At 48.6% G+C, this 18,418-nt stretch overlaps 1 protein-coding gene across 5 annotated transcripts in view; it reads left to right on the forward strand.

The window, feature by feature from the left end:
* Positions 1–5,352: 5,352 nt before the first annotated feature.
* The window catches only part of SEPTIN8 (septin 8), a 42,304-nt gene continuing 29,238 nt past the window's right edge, over positions 5,353–18,418 (forward strand). For all 5 annotated transcript variants that reach the window (XM_085073481.1, XM_085073482.1, XM_085073483.1 and 2 more), the window contains exon 1: positions 5,353–5,507. In XM_085073481.1, coding sequence (XP_084929607.1) covers positions 5,478–5,507 — 30 coding nt within the window. In that variant the 5' untranslated portion in view covers positions 5,353–5,477. The remainder of the gene's footprint in view (positions 5,508–18,418) is intronic.

Genomic DNA, 18,418 nt, shown 5'->3' on the forward strand with positions numbered 1-18,418 from the left:
TGCCTCGTGCCATGCAAAGTCTGAACTGGTTGCTCTGGTTTAATAGCCCTGACACAATGACCTCTTTGCCCAGGGAATGCCTCCAGCCACCTGTCCCACACACACTCTCTTCATGAGCAACCCATGGCATGTGGCTGTGCTCCTTCCCACAGTCTTTCAGTGGGCGTTAGTAACATAACACATTAACCTCCGAACACTCTCTGTAACAAAGAAGAACACAACACTTCTGGCTAATCACCTGTATCAGTTCCAGAACACAGCACAGGACACATCCTGTTTGCCAACCTTTCCCTTTAGCTGTTGATGCCTTTTGGTTGCCCACCATTCAGGATGAGTGCCAAGTATCAGAGGACCAGCTCCCTGTGAGCTCCTCTCAGTCTGCTGAGCACTGGTCACGCTGATCAGACTATGGAGCAGAAATTAAACCATTTGAATGAATGTTATTAATATAGATAATAAAACCCTGGGACATTATGGGTGTTATACTCATCAGTCATCTGAAATTTCCAGCCTTAAAAAAGCATGAGAAGTTTTGACTCTTTCTGTGTCACCAAAAACCTACAAAGCAAGTACTTCTTGTTGGGCTATTTACAGAATACTGTGGGCTGCTTTGTAGGAGATCTCAAACCAGCTGTCTTGATATTTTTGATTTACTGGCTGGGACAAAAACAATGTACAGAAGCCCATGATTAAATTAATTTACTACTACTTTTTAAAACACAAATATTGCAGTTTGCTATTTTTGCATCATAGGCTGTAGAGAGCTGGCCTCTATTTATAACCATGTGACTGAAGAGAGTTACTTTTCCTGTGAAGAAGTTTCCCAAAGTCAATTTATCATTATTACAGTGAAGTAAACTGCATAGTGAACCTGGGAGCTTTTCCCTCCCCCTCAGAGGAGGATGAAGGTTGTATGACTGTAATTATCCACACCACACAAAACCAGGAAATAAAGTGGGAAATCAAGCACAGTATCTAGACAAAGAAAAGAAGTTTCTACTAACCAAATCTGAAGGAAATTACATCCTAGGTCTTGCTTTTTCCCGCATGATATTCTCAGAGCCACGAGGAAGATGAGGTGCCAGGCTGGAAGCAAAAGAAGAAAAGGGAATGTGGAGGATAGTCCCAGTTAGACAGGATGCTGCTGCTTTGCAGAAAGACAAAGCTTAGCTGCTAATGACTACAGATAGGACTTTTACCTCAAAGAAAACTTATTTTCCTCCAAAATGAAATCAGGGTTCCCAGAATAAATAGGATTACAAAGCCCATGATTTCCCACTTTTCTTGTTGGTATTTTCATGTGAAACAAAGACCACACATTGTGAGGGAAAATAGGTCTGCCTTTGTTTCATGGAGAAATGCAGTAACCTTCCATAGATAAACAATTGAGAAAAAGTCTAGGCGGGGGGGTGGGGGGTAGGTTATTTACAGGTAAAAAAGCATTTTCTCATAAATGAGAAGGGTTCAGCTCTAACTCAAGGACCTCAGCCAACAGTTCAGAAGATGTTTCTTAACAACAACCATTCAAACACAGTTTTCCACATATCTTAGAGTTTGTATTTATTAAATACTGCTTGTTTCACACAGATGACACAAGGAGTCATCCCAAACCATCCTCTGTTTTTCAGATGGTGCCTGTAAACTTGATGGGATTTTAGAAGGATAATGCACACCTGGCATGAGGTTCAGTGTGGTAATAGAATCATAGACTCATAGAATGATTTGGATTGGAAGGGACCTTAAAGCTCGCTGCCTCCCTGCCATGGGCAGGGACACGTTCCACTATCTCAGGCTGCTCCAAGCCCCATCCAGCCCGGCCTTGAACACTTGCAGGGATGGGGCAGCCACAGGTCTGGGCAACCTGTGCCAGGGCCTCAGCATCCTCCCAGGGAGGAGTTTTCTCCGAATAGCTAATCTAAATCTACCCTCTGCTGCACTTTAGCATTAGAAAGCAGAGAAATTTGGCTTCTGTTTCTATATGGAAATGGACCTACAGCTCCTATTGACTTCCAGTTTAGAAAGGTAGCACTTCTGTAGAAACACCTTACGAACTCCATATATTGTTGGTATTACCAATGAAAGTTTAATAAAGTGCTTGGTGGTGTTGATGCTGAAAGAGTAGCTATAAACTGATTGATTTCTAGTAATCCCCAGGACACACTATGAGAAATGTGTAATTATCAATAAGCTGCCTCCTCTGGCCTGTGTTGAAAACCCTGAAGGAGTTTTGTTTATCTGCACCACCTAGATTTGAAGATCAAGGATTTTATTCAGCCCTGAGAGTTGAAGCCATCCTCAAAAGGCCTTGGTCTTGCTGCTGTACTCATGTGGCAGGTGGGATGATCTGCTCTCTGTCTGCCTATGAAGTCAAAGGGGCTGTGATAGCATTTATTTCTCTCCACTTTCATTGCCTATACCTGTGGTCACAACGTGAAGAGGTAAAGCAACTCCCGCTGATCTCCTCACCACCAGAACTGTGCTGCTGCAATGCCCCCATCCATGCAGAGAGGGGCATTTCCCCAGGAAAGCTGTGAATTCTATAAATTTTGTAAAAATTCTGTAAAAAATCCACGGCTCATCTTAAATTCACTGTGGTTTTAGCAGGTACAAATATTCTACGAAGTTTAAAGTCCTTGCAGGAGCATCCAGCACTATTATGTACACTTAATTACAGAACTATTAGGAATAATTTGCATAACAATTAGCAGTTAAAGGAGTCACCAAATCCAAGTCACTTCTCTTGACACAGTTTTTATGCAACTGAACCTTTTGAAATCAGCAGGGCTTCTCTTGAATCGGCATTAGAAATAGTTTGCTTTTTGAAATAACAAGGTGTTTAAAAATAACTGTGAGCTTTTGTACAGTGCTGTGCTGTCACAGAGATCTGCCCCACGCTGGTGGCAGCGCTGCTGGACAAAGAGACAGAGGACTCCAGCTGCAGGAGCACAGCTCAGAGCCAGGAGGCAGCTGTGTTGGCTCTTGATCTGTTGCAATATCTCGCAATTTTCTTTGTGCTGAGAATCTTTGCATCTGACCTGCAGCTTACAGAAATCAGCGGCTGCTTGGGAATCAGCTTTTGTGAGCCTTGTCTTGTTACACTGTGCACTTTGTTGTCAAGGAATAAAGCTCTTAATGAATTAAAGTCAATTGCTTCTCCAAAAGTACTTGGCATCATGGCATTTAGGCATGTGTTAAGCAAGGGTTTTACATTGTATTAAAATCAAGACTCACAAAGCTGATTGTGAAGTAAAAAAAAAAAAAGGAACTTTTAAGTCTTTTTATCTGTTTATTTTTGCTTCTTTGTGATGCATAAAGGCAGCCTAGAAAGTTAACTCTGCTTCTGTATTAACTGTTCGACTTGCATCTGTCCACTAGGAATGCCAGATTTTAGCTTCCCTATTTTTGCTGAGGGAGCCAGCGAGAAGTGGAGAACCTCTGGGAGTTGGCCAAAGAAACAAGATAATAAAGTGAACGTCTGGCCTGCATGAACATTTCCCTTGCAATGGATAAATGAATAAAAGGTTCAGCAAGCTTATACCACTGCTCAGAGCTGGCTACAGGTGCCAGGGACCAGCAGGACAGCTTTGCTGTCCCTGGCAGCATTAAGAGCTGTGGCTGTGACAGGAAAAAGGTTGGGGGCGGTTTTGGTAATTTTTGGTGAAAATAAATTAACAGATGGTGTTAAGCAATGACCTTTTTAGAGAAGTACAACATTTTTTAAAACCTGTCTTTATCCACAACTAATACATGGATTAGCAGAATTAATTTGGTTGTAGGCAGTCTGCTCAGGAAAGAGAAAAACAGCTCCTTTGACCCGCAGTAGATCTATCATATTTCAAAAAGCAAACCATTTGGATTACACAATCTCAGAAAATGCCTTGAAATTGCTTAAAGGGAGAACACAGCCTTCTTCCTAATCTCTGATCTCTCTAACCCTTCCCCTCTCCCTTCAATTACCTACATCTAAGTTTATATCCTGTATTACTTCTCCAGCAGAAGCACAGTGCCCTTCCGGGATGAACAGTGCTTCCCAGAGCTCCTGCAGCACTGTGCAGGTGGAACCCAAGGAGGTTTAGGAAGAATCAAAGATGTGGAGCTGTCAAATAGGGATACCTGCGGTAACTCAGTGACTGGTGTGTGCACTGAGGGAGAAGCAGCCCTGAGGAGGGACTTTGAGCAGCTCAGCTGAGCAGACGCTGCCTGAGTGCAAAGGGTAGAGGTCTCTGTGAGTCCCCAGAGCTGCCAAGGGATTTCTGCTAGGGCCTGAGAACTCACACAGTGACTGCTCCGGTTTTGTGTGCTCCACACACTGCTTTTCTTTGACTCCCGTGTGTAGTGGCAAGAGGAATTCTCTTCTTGCGGGGCTCAAAATGATCCTCGTGAGTCCTTTCCTCACAAAGAGTGAGCATTGTAGGCAGAAGTATTTGATCTCTTTGACCGAAGTCAGCTCTCCAGATTTGAAGAATGCATTGCTCCAAGAGACAAGGTGAGGAGGAAAGGTGAGGACATGGCAGGGACAGAGGGGAAAATGCCTCTGACAAAACCAGGGCAACAGAGAGATTAGAAGCGCGGATCTGGTCTAGTGACCCAGCAGCAGGACGGAGCGCACACGTGGCTCTGGTGAGCTGTTCTGGGGAGCTGCACTGCAGCAGAGGGCACCAGAAAGCAACAGAAGCCGCTCAGTGCGAATAGCTCGTGAAATACCAATGCCTGCCTTACTGAGACTGGCGGTGGCCTTGGTTCTGTGCCTTAGGTGGGAAGGAACGATGAAGAAAGACTCGGCAGCCCTCTGTTGCACACTTTAAATTATCACGAACGCGGGCAGCGTTAATGGCCGTGAGCTCTCGTGTCCCGGCTCATACCCACGCTGTGGCTGCCACTTTGGTGTGGCTCCCGCGTGTGACAGAGGCAGCTCGGGGCAGAGGCACTGCTGCCCTGTAGTGTGTGATGTCCTTCGAGCACGCCGAAAGCTGGAGACCTTCCCGAGATGGGGAGATGGGTGTATGTGACCCTGCAGAGGATGCTCCCGGCCCTGGCTCTGTGTGACCCTGCAGAGGATGCTCCCGGCCCTGGCTCTGTGTGACCCCGCAGAGGACGCTCCCGGATCCCCGCAGCCACGCTCGGGCTCGCAGCTGCCCCGTGCTGCACGGCGCTCGCAGCCCCCTCCTCCTGCCAGGCCAGCCGTGCCAGCTGCTCGCCCCCAGAGCCGCAGCTGACGCCCGACAGGGGCAGCCTGGCCGCTGTCCCCCGCTCCGCTCCGCTCCGAGCCGCGGTGCCGCGCTGAGGGCAGGCCCGGCCCCCGTTCCCCGCCCCGTCCCGCCCCCGTCCCCCCGGTCCCCGGTCCGGCGGGCGGGCGGCGCCTGCGGCGGGCGGAGGGAGTTTCCAGGAAGTGGCCATATTGAATCCATTCAGCCGCATCCACCCGCGGCGGGCAGCGACAGCAGCGCTCCCGCCGCCGGAGCCGCGCCAGCCCGGCCATGGCCGCCACCGACCTGGAGCGCTTCTCGGTGAGCACCGCCCCGCGCTCCGGCGCGCCTCTGCTCGGGCACACCGCTCGGGGCTTTTCCTCCCTCGGAGGCGGGGGAATCACCCGGCGGGTGGCGGGGCCAGGACACCGGAGGGATGCCCGGCCGCTGTCCCGCCGGCACCCGCGGGGAGCCCGGCGGCGGAGAGGGCTGGGCAGGGAGCGGGGCCGTGCCGTGCCGGTGCCCGCGGCGGCTGCGGGGAAAGTCCTTGCGGGAAGGTCCTGCCGCGCCGTGGGCGGAGGGAACGGCGGCTGAAGGGCTCCGGGGCCCCGGAGGCGCCTCCGGTGCTGAGACCGGCACCGCCGAGCTCCGGGACTGCTGCCGGGTTGTCCAGGATGCTCACGAAGGGAACCGGGAGCCGTGTGTCTGCAGGCAGGCAGCACCCCGCGAACGGGGCGGTGAGAAACGGGGTCAGACCTTCCCGAACGCGAATTGTTTACATACCACTGGTATCCAAACACTCAGCAATAGTAACTTAGCGGTGTGTATATAATACAGCGAGAGGCACGCTGATTCAAACATGGGTAAAGCAAACCCTTGAGGCTGCCTGCTCTCTGAGCCAATGTATGAGGAATGCTGCACGGTAAATATGGAGCGTGACCTGTGCACCGCCGCCTCTCTGCAGCTCACATGTTGTATAACTGCTATCGGAAGTCAATCTGGCTAAAATCTGTGTCGGCTCAAAACTATTCTTTGTCTACAGCTTGAATTTTTTGTTTTTGTTGGAAGGCTGCTCTCGTTAAATGGCTTGCTGTTGTGTCTTGCAGGCTCTCAGACGTAAAAACATTTTTCTGCATTAAATAGCATAGCTCTCCAAAGTCAGAAAAGTCTGGTGTGACATTACTAAATAAATGGGAACAGCAGTGGTGGCTGTCTGAATTATAGGCATGCCGTTTGAGCACAAACAAGTCCCTGCTACTGTTTTCTCTGTAAGTTACTTTTTGCCAAGAATCTCAAACCTTGCTTCATTTCTTTGAATCCTGGCCCAAAAGTTTCCAGCTCAAGAATGAATTTGCAAGACTGTAACTTACTTAAAAGTTGCATAAAGGAAAATTGAATTTGGGCTCTTGTTTAAAAAAGCTAATGTTTCCAGGCTCTGGGAGGAGGAGATTAAGGTAAAGACAGTGTCAGGGAATGAAAACACCATGACTCTCTCACTGCAATTCTTTCTGCATTTGTATCATATATAAACACTTTCAATGTTAATTTGGTGTGCCTGCTGCTGCCTGTGCAGGTTTTCATAGGTGTTGCAGGAACCTAAAATATTGCCTAGTTCCAGGGAAAAGTAAACTTAATTTGCATTCTTTGGTGTGGCTACTCAAGTGCTTGGTGTACTTACATCAGTACGCTGTCATTTCGACTTAAAAAAAAACTAAGTGGAGGGAAAAAACCCTCCTGGAGGTGCTTGGCTCTCATTTGGGCACCAAAGGGAAATGGCTGGGCTCCAGCATGGCTTGAGTGCCCAACTCCATTAGGAAGAAATCTGCTTGCTTTGTGCAGGGAGCTGGGATGAGTTTGTAGGGATCTGCAGGCCCAGTGTGTCTGGTGATCTGATGATCTTAGTTTGCCTTTCAGTTGGAACTACGGATCTGGTAGAGGTGGGTGGGAGAGCAACATCTCTTTTCCATTTGATGTGGGGCAGAGGTCGGTCCCAGCTGCTGTTTTCTTTACCCCTAGCATGTGTCTCAGCCGTTGTTCCTCCAGCAGTGTCATGGAAACCTCATGATTCAGGTGTTCCAAGCTGTTCTTTCTGCAGGGCTTACAGATTTCTTGGTGCCACTTCTTATCACTGCACCTCAGCTTCCTGAGCATGAAGTCCATGTGGGAGTAGCTTGTTACTGCCAAGCAAAGGTGATGATAAATTCACTTATTTTTACCAGCTGTTTGTATTTGCAGTTGGAAGCAATGTTGAAAAAGCCTCTGAAGTAGGGTTTTGATACACAATGGGTTGTGTTATTCAGATTGGTGAAGCTATTTATAAGTGTCCAGCTGACACTGACATCCTGGAATGTAGTGACCCTTAGGTTTGGATAATGTGTTTTGAAAATTCCCCAGATGCACACTTCCCTTGTACAGTCCTCCAGAATCCCTCTGTCTCCAGCACAATGAAGTTCCCTTCAAGTGCTGCTATTGGAAATGACCAACAAAAGCAAATGAAAGGAAGCTCGCCCATGGAAAGCTGCTTCTGAGGCTGCAGGATAACACCAGTGGTGCTCAACACTGCCTTTGTTTTTGTGGCTGTAGTGTTGTGACAGAGATTTGCTTCAGCCCCCGGAGACTGAAGTTTTCTGCTGATTTGCTCTGAGAACGTGGCTCACCACTGCTGTGTTCAGAGCTTGGGCTGCAGGCATCGCTTCTGGAGACCCAGAGTTATTCACCATCAGCATGGAAGGAAAACTGATCCATTTGGTTCATTTATGAAATGCTTTTATTTCCTTACTAAAGCTCAGAGCTTCTCCATTGCCCAGCCTGGCCAGTGCTGAGTTAGCACAAGTGGTGACTGTGTGCTGGAGCTGACACTGGCAGTGTTAGCAAGGATGTTGGGATGTTGAGTGGGAAACAGCCCAACCACCACGTGCAAGCGGGAGCCAGAAGGTGCTTGAAATGTACGAGGGAAATGCAGAAGCTCTGAAGGAACTTGGAAAAGCTGGAAGGAGAAAAAGCGACAGGGAAGTGCCTGGAGATGCGTAGGAGAATAAATTGGATGAGATGTGAGACTGTAAGACTTCTGCTTTCCCAAATCAGTTGCTTTCTATCTTTTTAAATGAAACCCACTGACCTCACAAAATGCTGTCGCCTAACTATCTGCACTAACCCACGGCCTGACTTGGAGGTGCAAAGGCAGTGGGCTCCAAACTGAGCAGCTCTGTTCTGTGGGAAGGAGCAGGTGTCCTCAGCCTCAAGGTTGGGCTGAGATAAAAGTTCAGTCTGAAAAGCTAACTTCTGGCTGATTGCTCTGTGTGGACACTGTGCCTGCCTGCGCAGACAGGGATGTGTGAGCATTGATGCCCAGGGAAGAGAGCACTGGACACAAGTACATAGAACTGTGGCTGGGAATGGCTGTCCACATGCAATCCTGAGATTTCCCTTCATGTAAGTGGTTGACAGCTAGGCTTGTAGTGGCAGCTTCGCTATAAATTAATGCCCAGTAGAAGATGGTACAGGAAAAACAGCATTTCATAGAGCGGAAAGCTGAACAGCAACTTTTTTGCTGGAAATATACAGTGGGATTTGCTGTGTCTCAGCGAGTTGCTGAGCTTGGGGAGGATTTGATGAGCTTGTCAGCTGTGTGTGAGCATTATCTATTTACACACCACTGCCTTCTTGTCACCTGCTCCCAGCTCTGTGGGAGGAGAGGGACCTTTGGACAGTGACTGCTCCTGCTATACCTGCCTGCATTGGGATAAACTTCATATGTTTCTGCTGCTTTCTGTAAGCTCAGGGTTCACTTAATGACTGCACAGCCTAAACCCACTCTTCCCTTCGAGGGGTCAGTGTGACACCTTAGTCTGTGAAAGATGGGCTTGGGGAGTGAGCTGAGAACAGCTCTTTGTACCATGACTAGGGTAGAGTGGTTGCCAGAAGTCTTATCACTGCAGGTCCTAAGCACAGACTTACATTTGCTTTTACACAAATTTTCAAAGAAAACCTTTCCATGGCTCAATTCCAGTGGAAAATAGGGTTGATTTGAATTTGGACATTGCCCCTGCTCCTTTTCACCCAGGCAGTGGAACCATTTGGAAATTCCAGGATTAAATCTCCTTGTCTGGTTTTGCTATTCAGTTATTTTATCTTTAGCCTGGAAAAACTCAAGTGATGCCCCATGCAGTGTGGAGCACAAGTGACAGATTTTTCTCCAAGCTGGTAGCAGGCACCAGGAAGCTAACCCAGCAGGAGCAGCCCTTTCCATCCCTGCCCTGGCCAGCTCTTCTGCCTGTAGCGTATGCTTTTTTGGGAAGGAGCAATGGAGAAAATGGCCTTCCACTGGAGGGGACAAATTGGTGGTTGCATCTCCAAGCCCCGCAATCCCTCCCCTGGAATCTCGCCTGTCCTCACACAGGAAGCCAGCTCTGACTGCCTCGACCACAGTGCCAATTAACTCAACCACAGCCCATGGCAGTTAAACACCTATTTTCAGTGTATGCACTGGGTACAAATGTTGCCCAGAATAAGATTTTTTTTGTATTTTCTTTTCCCTTCCTCGCTGTGGTGCTGTCACTGGTGACTCCGGAGTGTCTCTTCCTCCTGCAGCAGAGATGCAACATGTTGTTGTGCGTGGGAGCTCCAGAACCACTCATAACTGCAGCGAGTGCCGAGGCAGTGGGTGGAAGGACGTGAGCTGGCGGAGCTGAGGCCGCGTGTGCCCTCGGCATCGGCAAAACAAATGAGAGCCTGAAGAATAACTCTCTTTCAGGAGGCCGGCACGGTGTCAGCGCTTGTCGTCAGTGCTGTGGTGGCAGCTGTCAGCCAGTCCCCAGCATTGCTGGAAGGCCAAAAGCTCCCTAAATATTATCTTCTGTGGCAGAATACCCGTGCTGTCGCCAGCTGCGGGGAGAGGCACAGCCCTGTCTCCGAGTGCCCCCACTGTCCCCAGTGCTGTCGTCTCAAGGCACCGCCGTGCAAGCCGAGGGCTCCAGCACTGGGCTGTTTTTCTGTCTGCAGGGGCAATGGCCACGCTCATCTCCTTTCCTTGCCGTGCTCCTTTGGCTTGGAGCTTGGGAGGGGAAGAAGCTGGCATGATGCTGAATTGGCTTTTGCTGGGTTGTGCAATTAAGAGGAGGAATTTGGGAGGTGATGGGACTGAGGGAGACGTGCAGGGCGTGGGCATGCTGGTTCACCCCGCCTGTGTAGGGTAAGGGCACATTTATGGGATTAGCTTTGATTATTCAGAATGTGTCTTGGACACACTTCAGGCTGTGGATGGGAGAAGGTGCCCTGTTTCTTTCAGATTAGCTGCAGCTTTTGGAAATACCATTTTCCTGTCCCATACTTGTTTTGTTGAGGTGGGCCTTGTGTTTATGCAGAGTCGGCTTGTGTCTCCCCTTCCCCACATCTAAGTAGCTGCAGCAAGCTCTGGGTTTATACCTGAAGCTTTGCATTTGTATTCATGAATCATAAAAGTGTCAGACGGCTACGAGAGCCCATCTCTTCTCCCAAAGCAGCTCAAGTGAGAAAAAAAAATCCTTAAAGTGCTGCTTCTCCTCAGTACCAGCCATGTGCTTTCCTTCCAGAGCCTCTTCTCTGGCATAAACAGCCATGCTCGCCTCCAGCTTGTGACATTTGGATGCAGAAGATGAACCCAGACAGGGAATCAGCATCCTCCAAATGGGGCGATGGGAGGTTTTCAGAGGAGGATGGTGTCACTGAGAACCACAGGATTCTTGGATGCAGCCCTAGTCGCTGCTCTCGGCTTGTGGCTGACCAGGGCCCATGGGGTCGGGGCTGCGAAAGCACCACTTTTAGATGTTCAGATTCCTTTGTGAAACCAAAAAGTGTCCGTCTCCCACACACATGAAATTCCAGAGATGTCAGACAGCTCGACCGAGGTTCCCATGGAGCGCCCTGCCTCGGGGCTTTTGCCCTCTCTGGCTTCAGTGCCTCAAAACCAGACTGTCACAGGGAGCTGTGGAGCCAGAGAGCCTGGGCTGGATTTCCATCAATGGGCTGGGGTTCTCCCATCCTCACCTCACCATCGCATGAGATGCTGTGATGAGTCTGCATTTTGTGTGCAAGGAAACATGTGGGGAATGCATCGAGTCCTCCGCAGGCGAGCAGCGCTTCAGCTGCTCTGGCTGGAAGAGAGGCAGAGCTCAGCCCTCAGCTTCTGCTCTGCTGGGCTCACGTTTGCCTGCAAAGGGCTGCACAGCCATGCCTTCAGCTGTGCCTGCTGCAGAGTGTGTTCCCAGAGCTTGTGGTGATGCTGGAAAATGGAACCTTCCTGCAGCAGCCAGGGTTGCTCAGGTCTGTTGCTGGGAGAGAAACCATCCCTGCTGTGTCAGACAGTGTGTGATTCCTGGGGTGCCCAGGCAGTGTACTTGTTGGAGTGCAGGAGCAGCTCGGGGCAGAGGGGCATTGCTGGGTCTCTGCTCCAGACCCTGCTTACAGCAGCCTCCATCCTGAGCCACGCTGATCCTGGCTGTCGGCTCTGCCACAGGAAAATGCTGCCTGAGGAAGGGCTGGCAGACGGCCTCCCAGCAGCGTTCCCCTTCCCTTTCCCTGCAGCAAAGGTGCTTCCAGCTCGTATTCCTGAATGTAGATTTATTCTGTATTTTCATACAGAACAAATAGTCCTTACAGCTTATCTTTCTCCTACGTGTGTTTTTCAAATAGAAGTTTTCTTTTGCTTTTTTCCATTGCCTTGATTCTTCAGATTAAAGGTATTCTGTGCTAATACACTTGGAGGCTTTCTGGAGGCTTGTGTTAATAGGATATATAGCAGTCAGCTCATTAGCATAATGACTCTGGTTTAGCCCTCAGAGCTGAGTTTCTCTGGTATATTGTGGCCTGTTCTCTTTCTGGTGTCTTCCAGGCAGTATTACAAGAAGACTTGGTCAGTAGCTGGAAGAGCTGTTTGTGGAGATGCTGTGGGATGGTTACATAAGGCAAACTGGGAAGAAGCATACAGTGGTGACCAAAAGCTCTTGGATTCCCATTATATCTCTGTTCCCTTCTCTAAAAATACACTGGATAATAGTATTTATTGTAATTGGGCAATAAATTCTGGAAACGTATGTGGGAATTAGCCATGTTTATTTTAAGTGGTAACTAAAGCAAATAATCTTGGTGGCTGATATCCAGCATGGCTTGTTTGGTGTGATGGGGATCCAGATCCATTTTCCTCTCTTCAACATTTCTTTTAAACTGCCCCAAACCTTTTTCATTCCACTTCTTAAGGGTAGGCACTCAGTTTATCTCCTGGCTTCGTCCCACAGTCACTTGTGTTTGCTAAGTGTCTCCTCTTCCTCATGGAAGGATGCTGGGAAAGGGAAGAGATTCTGCAGCTCACAGCAGCTGAGTGTAATCTGGGAATGCATCTGGTGCCTTGGGTTAACTTGGGGAAAGTCTATGCTAGATAAGGTGCTAAGATTAGCCTCTTGACAGGGTTAATTGGGAAGTCCATTAAATGAAAAGCCTCAGCAGCTTCTGAATAAATAATTTTTGAAAGAAACTGAGGATAGTATGGGGTGTTGTTGTTTGTATTTTAGGTTCTTTTCCTTCAGTCTGTTTAAAAAGTTTTATTTGTGTTTTGGACTTTGCTTGGTTTTGAATAGCTTAGGGGGGATGGAATTCTCAGGCTGCCAAGAAGCTGAACTTTCTCATCCTTTAGGGTCATTTTGGAGGAAATGTCTTTCATTTTTGGTTCCATAGCTTTCTCTGTTTTAACCAACTTTCCTTATTCTCAAAGGCAACATTCATGTTTGCAAAACACTGTACATAATGCCCGGTAAATCCCGCTTTGCCCCCTTATAAACTCTCATCCAGGACTTGTGATAGGGACAAAATGCACATTTAATCCTCTCTTAATTAAGAAAGACCTCACAATTAATTAATTAGGCTTTATAAATGTTATAGGGAAATCGCTAAATAACAGCTTAAGAAAAGGAAGCATGTGGGAATTTTGCTTGTGGTGTAAAAAATCAGAGAGGAATTTAAGCCAGAACCAGTCAGTTTGTTTGCAGAAAATTAAAGCTGATGTTGCATTCACAGGTTGTGAATGGATCATCTTGGATGTGTGTGGTATAAGAAGATGAGGAGCTTTACTCTCCCTTGAAACTTGGCTCTGAGCATCAGCAAAAACTGATGTTTTAAGCCCGTGCCATTGGATTCTGTAGATGTGTGTAGGCTTTTTATTTTCTGTTCCGTGGCTTGCTGTGTTTTTGTGAAGGAGGAAAGGCTGCTGGGGCTCCAGTGGAGCTGAAGGCGATGCCCTGGGTTGGGCTGTGTGCTCACACGTGTTGAAGGAGCAGGCTGGCACAGAAGGGCAGCACGTGGAGGGTGCAGATGCTGCTGCTGCAGGGAGTGCCCTGCATCCGGCTGGCTGCTGGGATACAGCACAAGGTGTGCCGCAGCAATCCAAACGCCTCTTGGCACCACTGCCTTGCATACAGGAAAGCAATTAAGGAGTTTGCCTAAGGAGTTCCTCCCTTCAAAGGAGTTTGGCTTTCTCACTTAAACCCCTGTCCTCCTTCTTACAGGAGGAGGCTGCAGTGCCTGCTCAGCGCTGGGTTTGGAGGTGTGCAGCAGAGCCTTTGCTTCCCCCAGGCTGCCCTGGGGCACATTGCGAGATGTTGGCACTGAAGCAGCGATTTTTGGAAGTACTTGGTTTCCATAGGTGCTGAGCATTGCACTTCACAGTGCACTCACTCGTCACTCACTGGTCTTCAAGTTTTTGACTAGCTCTTAAAAATGGGTCCAAAAGCTAAAGGCAAGAACCTCAGCTCTTGAGCCTTCTTGCTTCTGTAATATAAAATGGCTTTAATTTTTGCTTGGCATGTCTTGGTGGTGACTCCATATCTGGTTTCTTCAGTGATGTTTTTGCCTGCCTGGAGTGCAGCTGGGAGCCGAGAGGGATATGAATAAAGGCTCGAGTGTCTGGGAAAATTCTTGGCATTCTTAGAAGAACGGTTTAAAGGGGGGCTGGGAATTGTGTTGGTTTAGTGTGAGGTTTTCTGGGGGGACTCCAGTGGAGGCTGGGAGCTTATTGTGAGCATGCAGCAACTGGAGATGGCTGGCTGGCACAGTGTCCCACGCACGGAGAGCTGGTTCAGACGTGGCTGTGCAACTGTGTGCTGCATGTTGTGTTGGAAAACAGAAGGAAGGGAAGGGACTTGGGGCTCTGCCCTGCCATTGCTGGAGGGAAGAGCGGCTTTGTTACCTTTTACAGCACTTAAGTGTTGCTACAACAGGGGAAAACAGCTGTTGCCCTCCCTGTAGGGGCATAGAAGGCAGAACTGCTCACAGTCTCAGGTGTGTCCTGGCTGGCTGACCGCACCAGGGTGGGCAGGAGCAGGAGGCAGCAGAGAAGCTGAAGCACAGGGGTTGCTATTGTAAGACAAGTGGTAAATCAGCAGAAAGCCCACATATAAACCTTTCTCTGCGGGCTTGTTTTTCCTTCCTTTCTTCTTTCCCAAGCCTGTTATTAAGTGCTCCTCGATGGGGATCTGAAATTTTAAGCACATGCTTAAGATTAACTGAAAACCTTCAGAACTGAGTGTGTGCTTGCACTTTGCAAATCTCCTTGAGATTAGGTGCCGTTTAGATGTGACAATTTTAGCCTAAGAGGTGCTGAGAGCTCCCTGGCCAGCCCCAGCTGAGTGTGCTTCATTTTGTCTCCAGTGCCAAAGGCACCCACAAGGTCATGCCAGCTCCACCTCTGCTGAGCCCTTTGTTAAGACTTATTACGCTCAGAATCCTCTGACTGTCAAATCTGGTCTCATTACCTCTCTTTCTGCTTACTAGACTGCAAAGTGCAAGCTCATTCACTGACACTGTTATACATCTAATAGTCCTTAGCCTGTGAGTACAACACAGGTAATATTTTCATGTGTGATAGTGACCGTTTTGAGTGCTGCTCACACCACAGAGGTGTTTTTCATACATGAGGTGTGGTGTTGCTGTTAACTGCCCTTCAGCTCTGAGCTGGGCAAAAGAGATGTTTTCTTCATTGAAACATGAGTCTGTACTTGCTGCTTTGCAAATGTCAAGTGGCATTTATTGAACCAGCATTCAGAGATTGAGAGATTATCCTGAGAGAGGTAATTTGTCAAATTTTTCTGCATTGATCCAGAAGCTGGGCCAAGCCCCAGGGAGTGCCTGCTTGGACAAAGAAGCTGAATTTGGCTTCTGACGCTGTTTGCCCAAAGGTCTCTAAGCAAGCACTCAGCTGCTCCATGACTCAGTGTACTTGTGAAATGATAACTACCAGCGCCTTTGTAAGGAATCTTGCAGCGGTGGGCATTTGGGGGAGGTTGTGGGGTTGGGCTGGGGACCCTACATGTGCTGGACCCTGAAGCAGTCCTCTCTGTTCCGTGGTTTGTGGAACTGCTGCCCAAAGTTCCTGGCCTGAGAGGGGCCAGGCAGTGCCTGTGGCAGGCAGTGCAGCTGCTGCGGTGCCAGCACACCAGAGCCTGTACCTGGGACCAGCCTGCTCTGCTTGGGTTGAATAAACAGCCAAATATCACTCGGTCCTTTCCCTGCTCAGTTGCAAAATGAGACTCCATGCATCAGGATGGAATGGTTTCCTGCTTCCATGCATTTCCATGCAGAAGACAAGGGAATAGCATCCCACAAACCCCGTTGGTGGATGTATTAATCTCTGTGTCGCACGCACTGTTGTGGATTGTGGACAGGGCATTGAGAAGGTGAAGTCATTGTTTTGTGCCCAGCAGCAGCCCCAGCTGTGCCGGGTGCCCAGCCAACCCTCGGAGCTGTGCCAGCAGCATTGTGGCTGTGCCCAGCAGGGCCTGGGGAGCCTTCCCTGCTCTTCCTCCTGCTGCTCTCTGACTCACTCTCTGCTCAGGGACCTGCAATCTGCTACCACTGCTTTCTCTTTCTCTTTTGATCCGACTGTAAATCGGAGGGGAGAGGCTCTGTGTGCCTGGCACCCCACATCGACATGTGCCCCGCAGTGCCAAGCGATGCTCCCCTGGGAATATCCAGTGCCACAGACCTGCTGCAAGGCATCGGTGTGGCACAGATAGTGACTGGACCCAGGCTGCAAAGTACTGGAGGGTATGTTACGGTGTAAGGTGTCATCCAGGGTTGAGGAATTTAGAAACAAAAGTGTGCCTCGGTAGTGGGCATTGAAGTGTTGTGGAAAAGTGCCATGCAGATGTTGTGTTGTTGCTTCTTGCTGTTTTCTAAGTGTGTGTGTAAAATGTAAATGGGAGAAGTCTGGGCAGAGAAGGACCTGAAACACAGCTGTCTTGTGAGCTCTTGGAAGGCACAAGTTTCTCCCTGTGTGGGGCTGGTGTGTGGGGAGCTGCAGCTGCAGCCACAGATCCCAGGTTGGTGGTGCAGAGGTACCGGAGGGAGCGTTTGGGAGCAGCAGACACCTTTGGTTGAAGGTCACTGCTCAAGTGTAAGCCCTATTCATGTAGCAGAAAGGAGAAAAAACTTGATTTCCCTTCTTCTTTCCATGTAGGTCTTTGCTGTTTGGCATTGGAAAATGTCATCTGTTCATCTTTCTCACTTACGTTTTGTTGGGCTGTAGAAATGGGAAAGGGCACCTCAGATACAGAAAAGAGCTGTGCCATCCCTCAGGGTATAAATCTGGGAGTCATCAGTCTTTATCAGCTAAACCATGTGATTTTTGGTTTTCCCTCTCGTTTTTATTCACCAGTTGCTTGTACACTGATGAGTCTGCTGTAGCAGGACCCAGGGTTTACTTTACAAGTCCCATCATGCCAAGTTCTTAAAAATAAATATCACCATTTAAAAATAATAAATATCACCATTTATGATTGTGGCATTCAGTTACACTTTTGTTTACCCGTATGCTTTCACCTACATCATTCAGGAAAACAAGACCCAGGGTTGTCTCAAATAGGAAACACAAGCATATGTCACTGAGGAGGATTTTGGGATGGGATTAATTGAAACATGATACTTCTAGATAATTTTTTTTAATGAACTGATATCAGAATGGTCTTTTCTATACAAGGTCCAGTCTGTTTACAGTGCTCCTGGTGAAAGCAAGGGAAGCAGGGGCAGCACCTCTAAAACTAGTGAGCTGCTCTGCTGAGCACCAAGAGCCCCAGCAAGGAACAGTCTGCAGCTGAGGGGCAGCTGAACATCCCCCTCGGTTGTGCAGGCAGTGATAAAACCACTTTTCCTGGAAGAAGCTGCTGAAAAATGTAATGACGCAGAGTGAAACTGATGCTAATTTGGAGGTGAAGCATGAAGAGAAACTGTGATCGGGTTTTTATTTTTTGAAGAATCGTAGGCACACAGTCTGAAGCTGTAGCCTGTGCACTTCTCACAGGTTTCTTTAATCACTGTCTACGAAGAAGAACCTAATTAGTAGGTGATGCTGTGTTGACTCTATGGGGATCTGGATTTGGTCTCTCTGTGTTTCTCTGCTGCCTTTTCTTGTCTGACTGGCACTAAAGGGCCCAATAACACATCATCTGCTGCGGATGTGGTCTGTGGCCAGCTGCCCGCAGCAATCCAGCTCCATCCTCCTGCCAGCCCTGCGGTGCTGCCACAGGGCACAGCCTGGCCGACCCTGCTGGGATGGACTCGGAAGCCAGTGTGGGTTTGAAGCACGGTTTTTGGTTCCCTGGGCAGCTCTGTGCTGGTGTGGCCACAGGAATGGGCCAGTGTGTCATTGTGCATCCCAAATGCCTGGTGCCTTACAACCCATTTGAAGCACTATGGTTGGAGGTTCTGGTTCAGTTCTTGTGGTGCTCAGCTAAGCATGTCTGTCTGTGCTACCAGGGACATGGCTGTCTCTTTGCTGCATGCCAAGGAAAGGGTTGTGTGATGTTGGTGTCAAACCAGAGCTAAAGATTGATGTCCCTCTGGGATGGCTGTTGTTCCTGTGGCTGTGCCCCCAGATGCCATTCCTGTGCTTCTTGCCTGGACAGAACATTTGTGGAAACGTTTGAAGGACTTTGGATTTGAAAATACATAAATTCTGCTCTGACCTTATGATGAATCTTTCATTTCCCACAAAATTCCAGATTCAAAATATCAATTTATCCTCTTGGCGCTCTGCTTCAAGCCTGAAGATCAGCTCAAGGCACAGAAATCTTTGAAGAGCATGTTCAAAGACTGCAAGTAAAATGCTGGTAGCTGCCCCATCATAGGATGTTACTAATACCCAAGAAGGGATGTTCAGCGCTGCAGTGGTGAGAGTTTGTAGTGAGAGTTCCCACTAGGAGCCATCACAG

Source organism: Lichenostomus cassidix, chromosome 13 (genome assembly GCF_008360975.1).
Source record: "Lichenostomus cassidix isolate B80296 chromosome 13, HeHo_3.0, whole genome shotgun sequence".
Lineage (NCBI taxonomy): Eukaryota > Metazoa > Chordata > Aves > Passeriformes > Meliphagidae > Lichenostomus > Lichenostomus cassidix.